Here is an 18,326-nt window from a genome sequence, read left to right on the forward strand (position 1 = left end):
TCCTCGAGATTGGTCCGTGTCGTAGCAGGTGTCAGAATTTCCTGTCTTTTTAAAGCTGAATAACATTCCATTGTATGGATATATCACATTTTGTTTGTTCATTCCTCCAATCAGAGGACGCTTGTGTTGTTGCTGTCTTTAGGGTATTGTGAATAATGCTGCTGTGAACTTGAGCATAGGAGTCTCTGCTTTCACTTCCTTTGGGTATATACTCAGGAGCGGAATTGCTGGATTGTACGGCAGTTCTACTTTTAACTCTCTGAGGAACTTCCATACTGTTTTCCACAGCGGCTGCACCGTGTTACATTCCCACCAGCAGTGCACAGGTGTTCCAGTCTCTCCACATCTTCGCCAGCACTTGCTGTTTTCTGGGGGGTTTGGGTAGGCTTACTTTGCTTTTTGACCTTGGGTTGTTGAAAGAAATGAGTTAACGCATGTAAAGGGCTCAGAGCCTGGTAAACACTCCAAAGCCTTGCCGAGCAGTTTGTGTTGAGTTTCAGCTTGTGGACAGGGACGCCGAGGAGAGACCCTGGCTGCACCCCACGTGCCCTCCCTTGCGGCTGCCCGCTGAGGGCCCGTGACAGCGCTGCTGTCACCCCAGGGCCGTGTCCTGCTGGTAGGTGGAGGCAAGTGATTTCAAAGGGTCCGTAAAGGGTTTTCACTTTTCCGTGAGTTGGTTGTTTGGAACTTGGAGAATCATCGTACTTGGTCTTGGTGTCCGTCAGTCCATCCAGAAAAGCCACGCACTGCTTAGCAAGAGACAGGGCTGTGTTTCAGGACCAGGAAGCCCAGCTGAGGCCAGAGCTGGAGGAGACAGAGGCCTTTGTGAGGGGGAGACTGCAGACAGGCAGGGCCTGTGGCCGGGGAGCCCCATCTGCCAGGCTTTGGGGGGGTGGGATGGTGCGCTCCCGGCCAGTCTCCTTTCCACACCTGCAGAAACTCCGGGTGTTTCTTAAAGCAGCACTTACCCACTCCAGCAGTCCTGGGGGTGGTGGGGAGCCGCGTGGTCAGGGGCCGAGGCTGGGGTCTGGAGCCAGAGGCTGGTTTACATTGCACCCTTGGGGAGGTGGCTTAACCTCCCTGTGCCTCTGTTCCTCCTGTGTGAATGGGACTAAAGCAGTCCCTGCCCACGGGGCCGATGAGGCCCAGCTCAGCTGGTTTAGCTGAAGCACCTGCCGTGCACGGGGGAGCACCACGTAAGCAGGGACTCTGCTGTGGGTGAAGGTAGGCCTGCTTCTGCTGCGCCCGCAAGTCTGGAATTTAACTTTATAAGCAGAGCGTTGCCTGTCTGTTTACCTCCGTAATAAAATACATTCGCTCATTTGCCGAGTGCTCCCTGGGTACTTACAGGACAGCGACTTGCGACTTCTCTTCCCCCTGCCTTACCTGGGGGCCTGCGTATGCTGGTTTTCCTGAATACTCGCTTATCAATTATCCTTTTAATGTGCACGGCGGGGGTCGGCTTGGGTACACACTGGAGGAGATGCTGCACCCTGGCGGGGGCTGCCCAGCCAACACCACGTGGCAGGAGTGGGCTGCAGGGCTGCCTGTGTGCCCGTGGCTGCAGGGACAGGGGACGTTCGGTGTGGCCCCGGTATCCAGGAGCCCGGCCTGGAGGCAGGACCCCCAGGGGTCTCTGAGCGGTGGATGCTGGGACTCGGTGGGGCCAGGCCACTCTGCCTCATTGCCCGGGAGCCTGGTGACCGGGGCAGGGTCCCCACTTTCCTGCTTTTGGTTTCCACCCCTGAAAGCACAAACCAGGAGGGCTCTGTGATGCATAGTTACCTCCTGGTGAGGGATTCGAGGGGCGCCCTGCCCGGGGGTGAAATGCACAGAGCCGGTTCCGGATGTGTGGGTGTGGGTAGCTCCCGCCCTTCGGGTGACCCTCCTGCCCCAAAGGCAGCACTCGGGGCCAGCTGGCGTCCTGTGAGTGCCAGTGCCACTGTCGCTCTGTAAAGGGTGTGACAGATGCAGAGGGGCCCGCGAAGGAAGGCAGCCCTCAGCCGGGCCCTGCTGTTTGCTCCGGCCTCCCTGCCGCTCGCGTGACTGCAGCGCTGGTTCCCCCAGGCCTCTACCGCGCTCTCGTCATTCAGAGGGTGTCACGCCTGCCTTTATGTGTGACACCACATAGGGGACGTCCGTGAGACGCCCAGACTTTCCAGCTGCGCCAGCTGTTCACGGATGTTTCTTCGGGCGCATTTGACTGGCGCCGAGCTCGGCAGTAAACAGCTCGTTTTGTTTCTCCCTGGTGACTTCCCTCCGGTCATTTGGGCATTTGTCAGATTCCAAGAGTTTTATTTTTAGGGGCTTTAATTGCTAACCTTTCAATCTTAATCATATTAGAAACAGCACCCTTTCCAACCGAGGTGGGGCTTTTTAAAACGGTCAGAAATCTGAATGCTCCGAAAGCTGCTGAAATGTACTTGATTTACAAAAGCACCACCCGTGAACTCTTTGCAGGCTGACGCCGGCGGGCGGAGGCGTGTGAGGGAAGACCTGGCCGGCATTTTGACCTGGATCTCTATGTACATACAGCACTGGGGGGTGGGTAGACGTTACTGTGCTGCTTTGGGGCCACATTTCAGAGATGACCTTGTTGTTCCCCGGGTTCAGTGTCCGACCAGGTGCTTCTGAGCGTGGAGGCCGTGGGTTGTTAATTACACGAGGACCGTGGCTGGAGGCCAGGACGATGGGGGCCACTTGTCTGTAACCAAATGACCACAGATCCAGTGGCCTCCATCCCCTGCCTGACATTATAATTATGGCTACAGATTCCTAGCATTTTTTCTTTAAAATATTTGTATAGACTCCTAGCATTTTTTCTTTAAAATATTTTTATTATGGAAAATCCAGAGAAGTTGATGCTGTGAACTCCTGTGTAGCCACCACCCCCCTTCGGCAGCCATCAGGATTTTGCCGTGCTTGGTTTGTCTTTTCCTGTATACGCTTTTCTTTCCCCTTCGGCCACTGTACTTGCAAGCAAGTCCCAGGCATTGTTTTTCTTCTTGTGATGCTTACTGCACCATTAACGTGTGTCTGAATTCTCTTATGGGGCCAGAAGTACGGGAGGATTAGTGAGAGACCAGAAGCTCTGTTTATGAGGTACAGGAAACTTACGAGAGGACGTGGCTGGGCTGGTGCAGGGGGTACGGTGAGCATTTCTGAAATGGTGGCTTCCAGACTTGTTGTGGGGATGATGGGACTCTGAGTTAATCTTCTGCAGCCTTCAGACACCTGCCCTCGGACCTTTGGGAGAGATCTTTGGGAGTGACGTCGGGCTTGTCTCGCTCAGTAACCTATGGGACCAAGGAGAGGAGGGGCCGAGGCCCCAGCAGCAGCCCTGGCAGCACCCCAGAGCGAGGGCGGCTGTCGTGTGATGGCCAGACTCTCACTCATCCTCCTTCTTCCCCTTGGTACCGGGATTGTCCTGGGACCACCGTTTCTCAGAGTGTGCCCCGCCCCTCAGCCGTGTTGCCTGAGAACAGGCGGATTCCGGTCCGGGCCCTGGGGTCACAGTCCCTGGGAGTGGGCCCAGAAATGTGCATTTGAACATCCCCCTGGGCACCCAAAGCTTGGAGTCTGGGTCTAGCCCAGGCCTGCCAAGGTGCTTTGTCCTGGAAATCTGGTCTTGTCGTCTGCACCCCGTGGTTCCCCGTGTGTCTGGTGTTCGAAGCCAGTCTCCACCTCCTGTTGTATTCTGTGCTTAGAACGCTCTGGTGCTGGGTGCGAAGATGCAGCCAAGCTGCTGGTCTTCAGCCTGTCAGAATCCCCTGGGGGTCCTCAGACCCAGCTCAGACCCTGCATTGCAGGGTTAGGGCTGGGGCATTGGCCAGTGGATTCTGATCCACAGCTAGCGGGACTTTGCTGCATGGTGCTGGGGGGCGGGGAGTGGGTGGAAGCCCCACAGAGCATCAGCTGTCGTCCCGGTGGCAGTGATTCCGTCTGGACGTGGAAAGGTCACATTAGAAACATAGACCTTGCCTTGGGTGTGGATGGCGCTCTGCAGTCTTCCCCCTGGCAGCACTGGAGGGAGGGCATCAGGGAAGCCGGCCTGGGGCCAGGTGAGCCATTGGGAGGGTCTCGCAGAGTCCAGGTAAGAGAGCAGATGGGCCTTCCGTGTGGCTGTGAGAATCGGGAGGGAGGGGCCAGAGCTAGAGAAATAGGAGGCCGAGTCCGTCGGGCCAGACGGGTGGTGTGGCATGGGGTCTGGGACTGGGGCTGGGTAGGGGCATCGCAGAGCGGGGGGCGGGGAAACAGTAGGGCCGATCCCACGTGATGTTCTGAGATTTTACACCATCCTCAGTTTGGAGGAATTGTTTGTGCTCCTTCCTGGATGTCGCCACTGGATAATAAATACAGCAATTACAACGAACACCGCCAAAACCCTTTCCTCTGGCGTCTCCTTTCCTAGTTTAACTGACCATGAGTTGTAACGGTTTAATGTTTTATTAAAAACATTCATTATGGTGAAAACATTTCACAGCACGCTACCTGCTTCAAGGTGAAGGTGTGGTTTTGCCTGTGTGCCCACTTTGCGAATCCTTGACTCCTGGTGGAAATTACTGGAGAGCTCGTCATGCAGGGACGGCCCCGTGATCTGAGGCTGGTGAGTGCCTCTCCTTGGGAGGGAGGAGAGGAGCCCCAGGACTTATCCTGCTGTGTGCATCTCCTTCCCTGGCCCTGCCCACCGCTTCCCCTCCCCTGACCACTTCCCTCTCCTTCCCTCCCCCTTCCCTGTCCCTTTTAAAATCTCAGACGGAGCTTGCTGGCTGGTGACCTCGCCCACTCCTTTTTGGGGGTTGAGGCTGCCTTCCCCCCTGCCCTGCCACGTTCCTCCCTTCCGTGGTGGGCTTCAGTCTCACGGGAGATGCCTCAGCCTCACCTGGTGGGTGGGCGTGCCATCAGGGGCTGGCAGTAAGCTGGGTTCCGAGGTGCCATTTCTCCTCACCGAGGCTGCCCTACAAGTGCTCAGGAGCGAGCTTGCAGCCCAGGTCTTCATGGCAAACACTCCCCCGCCCCCCCCAAACCCCTCATCATCCCTCTTTGTTCCTGAAACTGTCCCCACTTGCTGATCCCAGGACGGGTGTTGACAGTAATAAATACAGGTGCGACCTCTTGCACACCTGGCTGGTGTGCCCGGCCCAGTGGACACAGGCCTCCTTCCCCATTTTTCGGCTTCAAGTCTTAAAAGACAGAGATGCCGTCTGGACGAGAGGTGGGCGATGGATAGTGTGAAGGCCGCCCGCGAGGAGCGAGGTCACCCGGGAAGCTCGTGTGCCGTGCGCTCTGCGGGGGCCGAGTGCTGGCGGGGGTCTTCTTCAGCTCCGGACGTTTCAGCACAGTCTCTGTGACTGTGGAGTCCTCCTTGGAGTCTCTGAGCAGGGTAGTGGGTCCTCCAGCCCCACAGGACTGGACCAGCCCTTGTCTGGCAGGCTTGTGCTGCCTCCATCCCCACCCTCCTTGCTGCAGAGGCAGCCGGAGGCCTCGTCCTGAAGATGCCCCCCTCTCCTCCCTCCAAGCCAGTGCTCGGTGCTCAGCCTCTTACAGGCTCTCCTGTCTGATTCGCAGCCGCCTGGCTGCAAACGCTGCTGCTGCTTTTTTTTTTTTTTTAATTAATTTGTTTCTGGCTGTGTTGGGTCTTCGTTGCTGCGCACGGACTTTTTCTAGTTGCGGCGAGCGGGGGCTACTCTTCGTGGCAATGTGTGGGCTTCTCACTGCGGTGGCTTCTTCTTTGCAGAGCACGGGCTCTAGGCACGCGGGCTCAGTAGTTGTGGCTCGTGGGATCTAGAGCCCAGGCTCAGTAGTTGTGGCGCACGGGCTTAGTTGCTCCGCGGCATGTGGGATCTTCCCAGACCAGGGCTCGAACCCGTGTCCCCTGCACTGGCAGGTGGACTCTTAACCACTGCGCCACCAAGGGATCCCTGCTGCCGTGCTTTGACTGGACCTCGTCTCTCCTGGGAGGGGCAGTGCGGGACCACCTAGGGTGTAGGAGCCTCGGTCATGGTGGCTGCCTAGTCGCCAGCTCACAGGGTGCTCTTCCATCAGCTGTCTGCAGTGTGTGTAGTTACTGGGGTGGCGCTTGGGTCTGGGTCTCGGGGAGGGAGGTTCCCCCTCCTCCCAGTGGTCCTGGGTGGGCCATGCTGGACTGGACTCCTTTGGTGTACGGGAGTCAGCAGAAGGTTCGAGGACCCTTACTTGTATTAAGAGGAGTGAGAAAACCACTCGCGCGTGTGTGCGTGTGTGTGTGTGTGCGTGTATCCTGCACACTGTCCTACCTAGGTCGGCTTAATGAGGCAGGTGGCAGGCTTTGTTTTGGTTTTGTTGTTTTATGTCTCAGCCGTGTAAACATAAACAGATTCATTGAATAATTCCATGTCCAGGGCGGGAAATTGCAGCCAAGCACCCTTCACGCTCAGAACGGCGCAGTGGGATGGAGCCCCCGGGACACCGCCTCCAGTCGTGCCCCCTCCAGAGGACTGCCTTGCTGGGGCCGGGCAGCGGCCCCGGGCAGATCGCTGGACTAGCTCCTCAGAGCTTCTCTGGAGGCTTCGGAGCAATCGATCCTGACGTGCGGGGTGCCTATTCGGGCCTCCCACCCTCGATTTAATCCTTAGAGACACTTGGTATCACGCCGGTGGCGTCCCTAATTGTGCCACCATGTAGCGTGACGGCTGCATGGTGTGACAGCCCCCAGGGTGAGGATGACTGCCAGGCTCAGAGCCCTGCGGGGCTGCGCCCCATCCCAGGGCTTTGGAGCAGGGAGCATCAGCTCATTTGGTGACTCACGTGCTGCCTGGCCGGCGGCCCACCTCTGTGCCTCCGTTTCTCTTCCCTCTCATTCTCACCAAGGAGGCCGGAGATAGGACACCCAGGAGAGACTTCACAGGCAGTATTTCATACATCTCCCAGAAACTTAACGTTTGGACAAAACAAACGAAAATCCTTTTTGGAAACTTTTGAACCTATTTCTGAAAGCCACTCTAAGAAGATACACTAAAACAACTTCAGTTTCCTCTGTCCTTATGGTTTGTTTTTGTCCGCAGCCTTCTCCGAAAAATGCACGTCTGCACTGGAGTTTGAACTGGGGACAGGGAGGGGACGTGTGACTTGTTTTATTCTGAAAGCAAAGTCTCACCCCCTCTCTGGCGTGAGCCTTTCTTATGGAGTCCCCTTGTCCCTTTACAGTAGTTTCGGAGTTCTTCGGGGGCTTTTTTGCTTTGTCTTGTTTTGAGACTTCGCACTCCACTTACCGTTCTGTCCAGGGCACCTCTGTAGAGGGGCTGCGGGGTCTGGCCGCCCACTAGAGGAGGTTTGGGGACATCCAGCCCTCCCCTCCCCCTTTCGAGGTGGCACGGGGACACGGGAGCAGCCGTCCAGGCCGTCAGCCTTCTGAGCTGGGGCTCTGCAGCTCATTTCTGACTGTGTGGCTCTGTATGGAAGCCTGCTGTCCTCTGAGCACAGAGGAATCCACCCACCTTTGCTCCTCCTCCCCTGGGGAATCTGTCCTCATGGCCTCAAAGCAACTCCCAGAACCCCCAGGTAGGGCCACTGATGGCAGCTCTGAGGACCAGGCTGGATGCAGCGGGAGTGCAGGTGTGCTTTTGTGTGTGTCCACTCGGCTTTTCTCCACTTAAGCTACACTACCCGAGTTGCTCCCTGGAGCGGTGGATTCTTTCTCTTGCGGAAATACATTCAGGATTTTGTGTGGCCTCGTGGACTGGACTTCGTTCTTTGTCAGCATAATGATTACAGGGCGGTTGTGTTACCGAGTCCAAGCTTCCTCTGCTTACTGCACGACAGGCCAACGAATTGGGAGACGAGGTGCTGAGGCAGGGAATGTGACTTTATTCAGACAGCCGGCAGACCGAGAAGATAGCAGACTAGTGTCTCCGGAAAACCATCTTACTGGGGCCTGGGTGCCAGTTTCTTGAATAGCATCAGAGAGGGAGAGGCGGTGAGGGAGTAAAGTCAAGGGGCCATTGGTCTTGCAAAACATGTCCTGGAATGACCAGCCTCGGTGAGGGGATGTGTTAGCTTCTCCTTTCTTGCAGCCATCCACAGGTGGACAGGGTCAGATGATCTCCCTGTGAGCTGAACAGCAGAGGGGCAGGGCTCCCCGAGGCAGGCCATTATGTATGATTATAATAACAAAAGCAAAGGGTTAAAGTCTAAGAAACAGATCCAGCGTGGAGTCCCATTTAGCTCTTCCCTGTCACAGGTGGTGATCACCATGGCCTCTGTCTTCTCTCTGCTTCTCCTGTCCCCTGCAACTCACAGGGCCACCAGGATGTCCCCCTGCGGGGACGAGCCCTGAGGGTGTGTGTCCCAGTAGAACCTCAGTCGTGCGTCTCTTGCCCTGACTGCCGTTTAGATCCAGACCCGGGTGAGAATAAAGGTGGTAAAGGGTCTGATCCTCCATATAGGTGCCCCCAGGAAGCCAGGGGGGATGGCCCTGCCAGAAAGGTAAACTGCCTTCAGAGCACAGGGTGCCACAGAGGAGATAATGCGAAGTCCTAAAGCTCTAATATCCTGACCCCTGTCCTCTCCACCATGGCCTCCCAGGTGGTAGACTTCCTGTTCTCTAATTAGCTCAGACTTACCCTCCCTGGGGCATCCTCCCTGCTTTGGCAGGGCTTCTAGCGGGCAGGCCTGAGGCCAGGCCGAAGGGCCCCTGGAGCTCACTGTGATCTCAGCTACGGGATGAACTCGTGTCGTAAGCGGACAGGCTAGAATCTTGAACGTGACTTTTCCGAAGACGAGGGCAAGCCCCAAATTGTTAAGTCTCAACCCACTGAGTAGATCATGAAACTGACTTAGGAGTATTTAAAAGAAAAAAATAAATAGAGAAGAGAGAAAATACTAGCACGTCGCACAGTGTAAACGCAGGTAGTATTTTATGAAGCTTGTTACATACTTATGTATGTGTGTGCATATGTGTGGGTATATACGTATGTACCTGTATATTTATTATATAAATTGTGTGCTGTTTCTCTGCATCAGATTTCTGTCTTACTCTGCGTCTTGACAAAAAGTTTGACGGCTGCTGGCTGCTGGTGCGTAGCCAGGAGAGCCCGTGAGGGAGCTAGCTCATCCTCTTGTTTTTGTGCGTGACGAGTGTCATACACCTCCCCAGCCTCGGTCCAACCCTAAGATCCGCCTGTCTTCACGGGACAGGGCCTGTCTACTGCCCACCTGTCCCCCCACGTCTCCTGGTTCCCAGTACTGGCAGGAGGGGACTTGCCACCTTCCTTACGTCCTCAGGCTCTGGCTTGCTTCCCTGTTACCTGTTCTGTTGTCTTCTTCCTGGCTTGGCTTCTGGAAAATCACTCCCATCTTCCTGTACCTCGGGGTCTTTTGTCCACCGCTGTGAGTAAAACTTAATACTTGACTAAATGCGTTCAGTCCTTTTAAATATATTTAAATGAGATAAAATTAAATGCGCTAATGAAACCAAATATGCCTGATGCCATGCCTGGGACCGCAGATTTTCACTGGTGGTCCCTTCTGTTTTTCTTACATCCAGGAGTATTTCTGTAGTCAGATTTGACAGACACTCTGAAACAGTCATTTATGAGGGTTCACCCTTAAACATTTTAGAGATTTTTCTGTCTTCTTTTAAATCTCGGCCGGTACACTTTAATTCGCTTTGTTAGGGAAAGAGAGGAAAAAAAATACCCATAATACTTTCTACAGAGAAACAAGCATTACAATGACCTTGGTGTTAATTTACCCAGTCCTTTCAAAAAATAATTTGTAGAGAACGTCCAGTTTTGTCTGAGGACGCCTTCTAATTCACCAATCATCAGCCCCCCATGGCGCCCTCCCAGCCCCCAGCCCTGCTGTCTTTTCATAATCCCAGCCCCAAGGTCTCGGTTGTGAACCTTCTTTTGTCAGACACTGTGAGCTCAGCCGTCTCCCGGCGGCCTGCTCCCCACTCTGGTGAGATGGATTACACCCTTTGTCCCGCAGCCCAGCCCTTCTGGCAGGCCGGCAGCAGCAGGGGGCCAGAGGGCCTGGGGGCTCCCGCCGGGACCCCTTATCGTTCCATTCATTATCATTCAGTCGCTTCCCTTCTTGGGGAGGGGGGGAGCTGGTGGAATTGATACGTTAATAAAAGCTACTGGTACCCCGGCCCTCTTACCAACTTTTATGCAGATGGATTGTGTGGGCCTGTCTGCCTGGGTGTCTGTCTTACAAAGACTCAGAAATGGTTTCTTTTTTCACCCATTATTTGGAGAGAATAATAAGTCTCTGTCAGATTAGCTTCTTGGAGGCGCGCAGCTTTTTGAAAAGACCTTGCATAATCAGTGCCTGTTGAGCTGCTTCCCGAGAACTTATCCCTGTTGTGCAAGGAGAATGCGTATTTTGTATGTTTTAAATTATTGAATGTCCAGTCTCCTCAGAAATCACACAGCCGCACACCCTGTGCTCGAAGGCAAGCTGCAGCCCGAGTCGCATGGCGGGTGATGACGTTTTTTTTTCCCGGTGGGACACTTTCTTAATAGAGAAGAACCTCGGCCCATTAGCACACTGGCTGCTCCAGCTTCCCTAGGAGATTCAGAGCCCGAGTCACCCACCTTTTTAAGGAACAGTGTTTATTTATTTATTTATTTTTGGCTGCATTGGGTCTTTGTTGCTGCGCACGGGCTTTCTCTAGTTGCGGCGAGCGGGGGCTACTCTTCATTGCGGTGCGCGGGCTTCTTATTGCGGTGGCTTCTCTTCTTGCGGAGCACGGGGTCTAGGCGCGTGGGCTTCAGTAGCTGTGGCGCATGGGCTCAGTAGTTGTGGTGCACGGACTTAGCTGCTCCGCAGCATGTGGGATCCTCCCGGACCAGGGCTCGAACCCATGTCCCCTGCACTGGCAGGCGGATCCTTAACCACTGCGCCACCAGGAAAGTCCCAAGGAACAGTCTTGAGTCAGATGGTCCCTGAACAAATAGCCCAGGTCAGTGAGAGAGAGTATTATCTGTGTTCCCCCAAAAAAACAGCCCCAGGACCTCAGAATGTGACCTTATTTGGAAGAAAGGTCTTTACAGAGATAATCAAGTTACAGTGAGGTCATTAGGGAGGGCCCTGCTCCATTGGGACTGGTGTCCTTATAAAAAGGGGACATTTGGACACAGATACAGACACACAGAGGGAAGTCGATATGAAGACTCTGGGGTCCCAGAGCAGACCTTCTCCTCGCGCCTGCAGGGGGAGCGGGCGCTGCCCACACCTTGACTTTGGACTTCTTGCCTCCAGGATTGAGACAGTAAACTTCTGTTTTTATGCCCCCCAGTCTGTGGTGTGATATACTCTGTTATGGTGGCCGCAGCAAACGCATTCAGGTAGTGTTTGTCAGTTTATCATAAATCAGCTTTATGGAAGGTTTTACCGTTCGGCATGCCGGTCCGAGACCTCTTGCAGTTACGGTAGTTAACCACTAGTACTTAAAAGATTGCTGTGACCTCGTGGGGTCTTTGCCAGGTGGGGCCTTGGTTTGGGGCTTTGCTTTCCACACCAGGGCCCTCCCAGCTAGGGCTGGCCCTCTGCTCGGTTCTCAGTACGTTCTTCAGCTTAAGTGTACCGCCTCCGGCCGTCCTCCAGACAGTTTTCTCTAAAAGTATTTCCCCAGATCCGTGGGTTCCCTCCTGTCTGAGAGCATCACCACAGGGCAGCAGAGGGCAGTGTCCCCCGCCCCCATGCCCCCTGCCCGGGCTCTGCCTGAGGCTCGTGGAAGCCCCGGTGCCGAGCTGGGCTCTCCTGGCCTCTCCTGCCGCCTCTGGCCTCCAGAGAGGGGCCTCCTCCGCCCACCGTCCGAGTCACACCTCCCCTCTGACTCCAGGCAGTGCTGCAGCTGGGCAGGAGATTTTTTAGAACAGCCGTTAACTCAGAAATCTAAGGTAAAATTTTAGCTTATTCCAGGACCTTCAGAAACAGGTTGGGAGTTGGGATGCCTTGGGAGAGGTCATTCAGTCCACGTCCCCCCCGAGCGTTACGGGTGGAGGGGTTGACGGCCAAACAGGGCCGCGTCCCAGGGGCCGGTGGCAGCAGTGCAGGACCCTCAACACAGCCCCACAGGCAGAGCCAGGCTGTGGGGGGCTTGCAGCACGTGTAACCCGAAGGCCGTTCCTGAGCTCGCGTGCTCGTAAGCCCAGAGCGGGATTCCCGAGTGAACAGCCAGGTAGAGGAGCTCAAGACTGACCAGAGGAGAGCGATGAGACGAGCGGCCGGGTCCAGGGAAGGCCGCGGGGGTTGCAGAGCAGTGAAGCCTCAGCGTGCGGACGGTTGCTTGCGGGATCCCGAGCAGGGCTGAGAGCGTTTCTTCCAGGGGCCTGGTTCCATAGTGGCTCGCTAGACAAGAGAGGAGGGAACCGTTGAGTCAGGCCGGGGAAAAGCACCGAGTCCACGCCGGGGACTGGGGCGCACTGGCCCGTGGGGTGGTGAGAGGGAGACCGCTGTGGCACCTGTGGAACGTGGGTCCCAGATGGGGCAGGAGGGGAGGGTGGAGGGAAGGGTGCCGGGGGCTTCTGTGGGTGACAGTAGACGAGGATAAGGCTATTGTTTCTTTCAGCTGTGAGGGCATGTGTTTGGGGTCGCTGCTTTGAACAGCAAGTAGGCCTGGCCTTGGGGAGGTGACGCCCTGGGGCCCGGCTTGGGAGAGGGGGAGGGGCAGAGTCTAGAGAGGTGGGCGTGGAGCAAAGCCCTGGCTCCTGCATCCTGAGGGGAAGAGCGACCTCATGGGGACAGCACGTGAGGGATCACTGCATGCACCATGAGACTTCCGGTGGGGCTGCTTTCCATCACCGTCCAGGGACAGGGCCGAGGCCAGCTGTGTTGTCAGGACCGTTTCTGGCTTTAGCCCTGGTTTCCATCACCATCCTGGGGTGTCTGCTTGTCCCTGGGAGGATGTTAATTGCTCAATTAACCCTAGGAGGCTCCGTCTTGTGTTTCTTTTGCCTTTAATGTTTGTTTTTAAAACAGTGATTCTTTCCCTCATGACGTCAGCAGCTGTTTTTACCCTGCACTGTAGACTGGGTATTTTATTACCATTTGTCATGAATCAGCTTATGGTGTTTTCGGGGGTGGGGTGTGTGTGTGGGGCTTTACCTTGACCCCAAACCTACCACATTTTCTGCAACTCACCTGCCCTAACCGTCTGACGCCCCTGGCAGGGCAGATGCGACCCGCAAGTTGTGGGACCCTGGGGCCGTGGCGCGCAGGTGGGCAGCGCCCACTTTTTAGAGCACACCTCTGCCCTTGGTCTCCACACACCTTCTACATATTCTGATGCGTTCCTGTCAGTCCATGAAATGCACAAGATGGAACCGGTAGTGGTGGGGAGACAGGTGCTCTGGCCCCAAGAAGAAGCATCTTGCTTGGGAGACCAGAAGCGTGAGTTATTTTGAGAATACTTTGGTTCTCTATCTAGAGATCAGTGAGGCAAACTAGGGAATTGATTAAGTGCAATAAACGGCAGACTGGGATGTATCATGTTACGATTTGGAGAAACTGTCACACAGGAGGTAGAGTATTAGCCAGAGCACGAAGGATTCCTGAAGGAATAAATAAGGCCGTCCTGGGAGAGATCTCGCTGGAGACCGTGGATTTTGCAGTCATTTGACCCTGGATCAGGGGTCACCTCAGCGTCCTCATTTGAAAGCCCTTAACTGTAGAGTTCAAATGAGCATTAATTGAGATATGTGTGAGCCATTAACATGGTACTTGGTGTGTACTGAGTACAATTGCAGCAAACAAGAAACAAGAAAACTGCGTTATGTCACGTACACCTATTAGGATGACTTAATAAAAAACCGAAATGGTAACGGCACGTGTGGTGAGGGTAGAGCCGCCACTCCCTGCTGTGGGAGTGCAGAACGGCACAGGCGGTTTGGAGGACTGTTTGGCAGTGCTTACAAAGTTAAACACACGCTCCCAGGCCACGCAGCAACCCCACGTAGATATTTATCGGAGGGAAATGGAAATGTATGTGCTCCCAGAATTCACAAGACTTTATTTGCATTTGCCCCCAACTGGAAACTCCTTAACTGGCCCTCCTCCAGGGAGTGGATGACCCAGCCGTGGGCGCCTGTACATGGGACGCGGTGGCTGGCGGTGGAGACGGCCTCACAGCTCGAGGGAGCAGCACACGCGGTGGATCCCGGGGCGTCATGCGAGCCGAGGAAGCCAGGGTCAGAGGTCACGTGCGGCCTGATTCCGTCTACATGACATTCTAGAAAAGGCAGCACTCTGGAGTCGACACAGATCGGGCTTGCCTGGGGTGGGGTGAAGGTGCGCGGGGACTTTTTCTGGGTGGTGAACGGCTCTGTGTCTTGCTTGTGGTGGTGCTTGTGAACAGTTGTCAGAAATCAGAGTTGTACACGAGAGTGAATTTCACTGTATTTTACACCTTACTCTAAAAATGAAAAAGAAAATCTCGAGCCTAGGCAAGGAAGTGAGAACGATCTCGGTGTATCCGGGGTACCTGCGGAAACTAGCCCCTCTTACTGAGGGGTCCGTGGGAAATGAGCTCAGCGGGTGGGGTGGAGTTGGGGTCTGACTGCAGGGACATCGAAGGAGCAGCTCTACCTGATGGGACGTAACACGGTGGGCCCTCTGCACTGCCCGGGCAGCGGGTGGCAGGGTGAGGGTGGCATTGTGTGTTGTGCAAGGACGGATGAGGGCCCAGTCAGGGGCCGGTGTGTTTCTCCAGCACGTGGATGCGGCCTGAACACAGTGCGTCTAGCAGGGGACTGTAGGGAGGCCTGAGGCTGTCGCTAACGTGGACTCCTTTCCTTAGATGGGGAAACTAAGCCGTGAAGTCACCAACTTTCGTTTTGGAAAAACCACCAGAAACAGGAGTGAAAGCCAGGCCTCCCAGGACTCTCTGCTGGACGCTGGGCCAGTGGATGGTCTGCAGGATGATGTGCGCCAGGGACCCCCTGTTGGCCGAAGAGCGGAAGTGGTTGGCTGAAGCCGCAGAGCCCGAGCTCCTCATTAGACGGGCAGCCAGGCCTCCTGCAGGGGTTCCCGTCACTCCTCCCTCTGTGGAAATCACATCAGGTCGCAAACCGCCGGACTTGCGGGGCCTGTCCTTTTCTCTCCGTCAGGAGCTCTCGCGTTTTCCGTCCCAGTGGCGTGGATGCAGATTCTGCACCATTAACCTCCGAGTCAGCTGGATGGATGCTGCCTGGAGGGCTTGTCCGTCCGCAGAGAGCTGTGGGTCTGTGGCGCCAGAGTGTTTCTGAGCAGCGCCCCAGCCCCTCGCCGTCCAGGTCTCCACCGCCGGACGGGGATTTGTTTACTGACAAAGGATGTTTGAAGTGGGTGAAGGGGCAGCTTCCACGTGTCTGGCAAGGCTGCCACACCGCTTTTAGAGGTGGCGGGGAGGGCCAGCAGGTGACGTAGAGCTTCGCACAGAACACCCTCTGACCCACCGTCTGTCAACTCTGCTCTGCGGTTGCCCAGCCCTGGAAAGGGCACCCTCCATCCTGCACTTGGCCGCTGTGGACGTGCTGTTGTGTTTACCTCGGGAACTTCCTTTTCTCTCACTAGCTGCCCCTTCCTCCATAGAAACGTGAACTGTCTGTCCCATGACACCAAGTCCCTCTATTGCTTTTCTCCCAGCGTGTTTACTGCTCCCTTCAGTTTATTAGGGTCTCCGGGCCCTCAGTGTGAGGCCGGGGTCAACCAGAGAATTTCACCCAACTCCCCTCCTTTATCTGGATCCCTGCTTGGCATTTTGGCCCAGTCTGAAGAAGACCCTGAAAACGAGTCTAGTTTGGGACCAGATGTGCCGGACTTTTCTCTTCGGGGGAGGGAGGGTTCTTTGCTCGTGTTTGGCCCTAGGGCTGCGTGCCGCACGGGACCACACACGGAGCCTTCGGGGACCCTAGGGTGTGCTCTGGCCTCAGGGGCCCAGGTCACTCAGGGCCTTCTTGGTCCTGCCCAGGCAGGCAGCACCATTGACCCGAGGGGAGGCCTGTGCAGGGTGAAGGCCGCCAGTTGTGGAGCGGGGCCGGCTGAACACTGGTCAGCACAGAGGGAGGCCTCCTCCTGCCAGGCTGGCCACCTCTGGCCACAGCTGCTCCCTCTCTGAGTCCTGGGCCAGCGTCCTAAGTCTTTGCGCCCTCAGCAGACCTTCCTCTCTTTTTCCCCAGGCAGACCACTGCCATCTGCTGACAGCCCCTCCTCACGTCCTCCCTCCTGCAACTTCTCCAGCCCATCTCCGTGTCCCAGCACAACGATACCACCATTAGTATCAAGATTTTACTTGATGCTAATGGTGATATCGTTAGTGTCAATGCTAGGTTACTGAACATGTAACCCGTGTCATTGGTAACATAAGTATCGATACTAGTGTCATTGCACGTGTAGTGTGTGTCAGACACTACCAGGAGCCTGCAGAGATCCTGTGCAGTGACCATTAACCGCTGTCCCCAGGGAGGGCACAGATGTGCCCAGGATCACACACCAGGTGTCTGATACTCTTGAGGGCAGGGCCTGACCATGTACAATTATCTCTTCATCTCTGCCTCCTAGGAGAGGACCTGGCCTATGGTAAACATTCAAGGAAATACCTGTTAAATGAATAAATTGGTTATATCAGAGATGGCTTCTAAAACTCAAAAGCTCTCTCTCTCGCTCTTTTTTTTTTTTTTAGCCCTGCTGATGCACTGGCTCCCTCAGATGCTTTTTTATATTTTCCGGGGGGGGGGGTCTAATATTCACGATGCAGGCTGTTGCTCAAGCTGTGTGTTTGGCACTGGTTTTGCTCCACACGGAATCCTTTGCCTGAACTGCCCTGGCATGTCTACGCCCAGGGTGTCTGTGGGCAGCAGCCGTACCAAAGTGGCTTCCTGATGCTGTGGAGCCGTTGTTGGGGATTTCCTACTTGGGCCTGTCCTGCATCCTTGTGGCCCTTACCTGCGGCTGCCCAGCCCACCCTCCTGAAGCAGGGCTGGTGTATGACTTCCCACAATCCTGTAGGTCGCCGGACAGTTCTTTGCTGGGCTCCCCGAGGCTCACCTGCGTCCCTGCAGTCAAGTGACGGCTGAGTGGTCTGGGTGTTCGAAGACGGCCTCACCCGCGTGTCCTTGCTGCCTGTTGTCTGGGGCGACTCGGCTCTCCAGGGTCCTGAGCCGGCTTTCTTACGTGTGGGGACCACAGGGCCGTGTTCTGAGGGGCTGACCAGCCCCTCCTTGCTTCCTGGCTGCTGACACACAGTCGGCTACAGCAAGTCACAGGGCTCAGCCCGGGGTCCAGGTGGCTTGGGGCCATGCACTACAGCTCCTTGGGTGGGGGGAGCAGCGAAGAAATGAGGCCTCAGGACTCCCCTGGTGGTGCAGTGGATAAGAATTGCCTGCCAATGCAGGGGACACGGGTTCGAGCCCTGGTCGGGGAAGATCCCACATGCCGCGGAGCAACTAAGCCCGTGCGCCACAACTCCTGAGCCTGCGCTCTAGGGCCCGCGAGCCACAACTACTGAGCCGCAAGCCACAACTACTGAAGCCCGCGCGCCTAGAGCCCGTGCTCTACAACAAGAGAAGCCACCGCAATGAGAAGCCCACGCACCGCAACAAAGAGTAGCCCCCGCCCGCCGCAACTAGAGAAAGCCCGCGCGCAGCAACGAAGACCCAACACAGCTATAAATAAATTTATGTAAAAAAAGAGGAAAGAAACGCGGCTTCTTTCCTCCACCACCACCCGTGATTCCAAATCCATTTCGTTCACGACAGATTTTAGGATTTTCCACCAGAAACCCAGTGCGTGTTAAGGTACTTAGCACTTCACATGTGATGAGAACGTCTGGTCTGAATTGGGCTCTTGCCTGATCATGTCCTGTTCACCTTGGGCAGATTCCTTGCCCTTGACTGGTCCTCATTACATCTTAATTCCCGTTCCTGTTACTTCTTTTACTTCTGTTTCTGTGAAGCTCAAAGTGAGAATTCAGATTTGCTTCCTCCTTCCCTCAATCCTGATGTTCCATTTCCTTTGTGTTTCTCTTTAGATCTTTTGGTTTAAGCTACCCAGTCCCTTTTGGAAGAATATGAGTCCCTTTTGGTGAGGCTCCCTAGCGGAATTTCTTTAAAAACGAATCCTGGCGCTCCCAGTTCATGGGTTTTGCCGGTGGGATGCAGGATTATGTGCTGTTGCATAGGCCTGGGTGCACATGAATGAGAGGGAGTTTGCATGTTGTGCTTGATTTCACTCGATTCAACTCTGCGGTTTCACACCCATGTAAGGCCCGCCAGCCTTCTGATGAGTTCTTTCCGGCGCTTCATTCATCTGGTCCAGCACATCCTCAAGGTGGTAACATCTACTGTGTTCAAAGTGTTTCACAT

At 55.3% G+C, this 18,326-nt stretch overlaps 1 protein-coding gene across 1 annotated transcript in view; it reads left to right on the forward strand.

Moving 5' to 3' along the window:
• The first annotated feature begins 4,575 nt into the window (after positions 1-4,575).
• GALNT2 (polypeptide N-acetylgalactosaminyltransferase 2) overlaps positions 4,576-18,326 on the forward strand; it is a 107,962-nt gene continuing 94,211 nt past the window's right edge. The window contains exon 1 of the mRNA XM_024765585.1: positions 4,576-4,606. Within this exon, the coding sequence (XP_024621353.1) occupies positions 4,577-4,606 (30 nt within the window). The 5' untranslated portion in view covers position 4,576. The remainder of the gene's footprint in view (positions 4,607-18,326) is intronic.

Source organism: Neophocaena asiaeorientalis, unplaced genomic scaffold (assembly GCF_003031525.2).
Source record: "Neophocaena asiaeorientalis asiaeorientalis breed wild unplaced genomic scaffold, Neophocaena_asiaeorientalis_V1.1 scaffold369, whole genome shotgun sequence".
NCBI classification, from domain to species: Eukaryota; Metazoa; Chordata; class Mammalia; order Artiodactyla; family Phocoenidae; genus Neophocaena; species Neophocaena asiaeorientalis.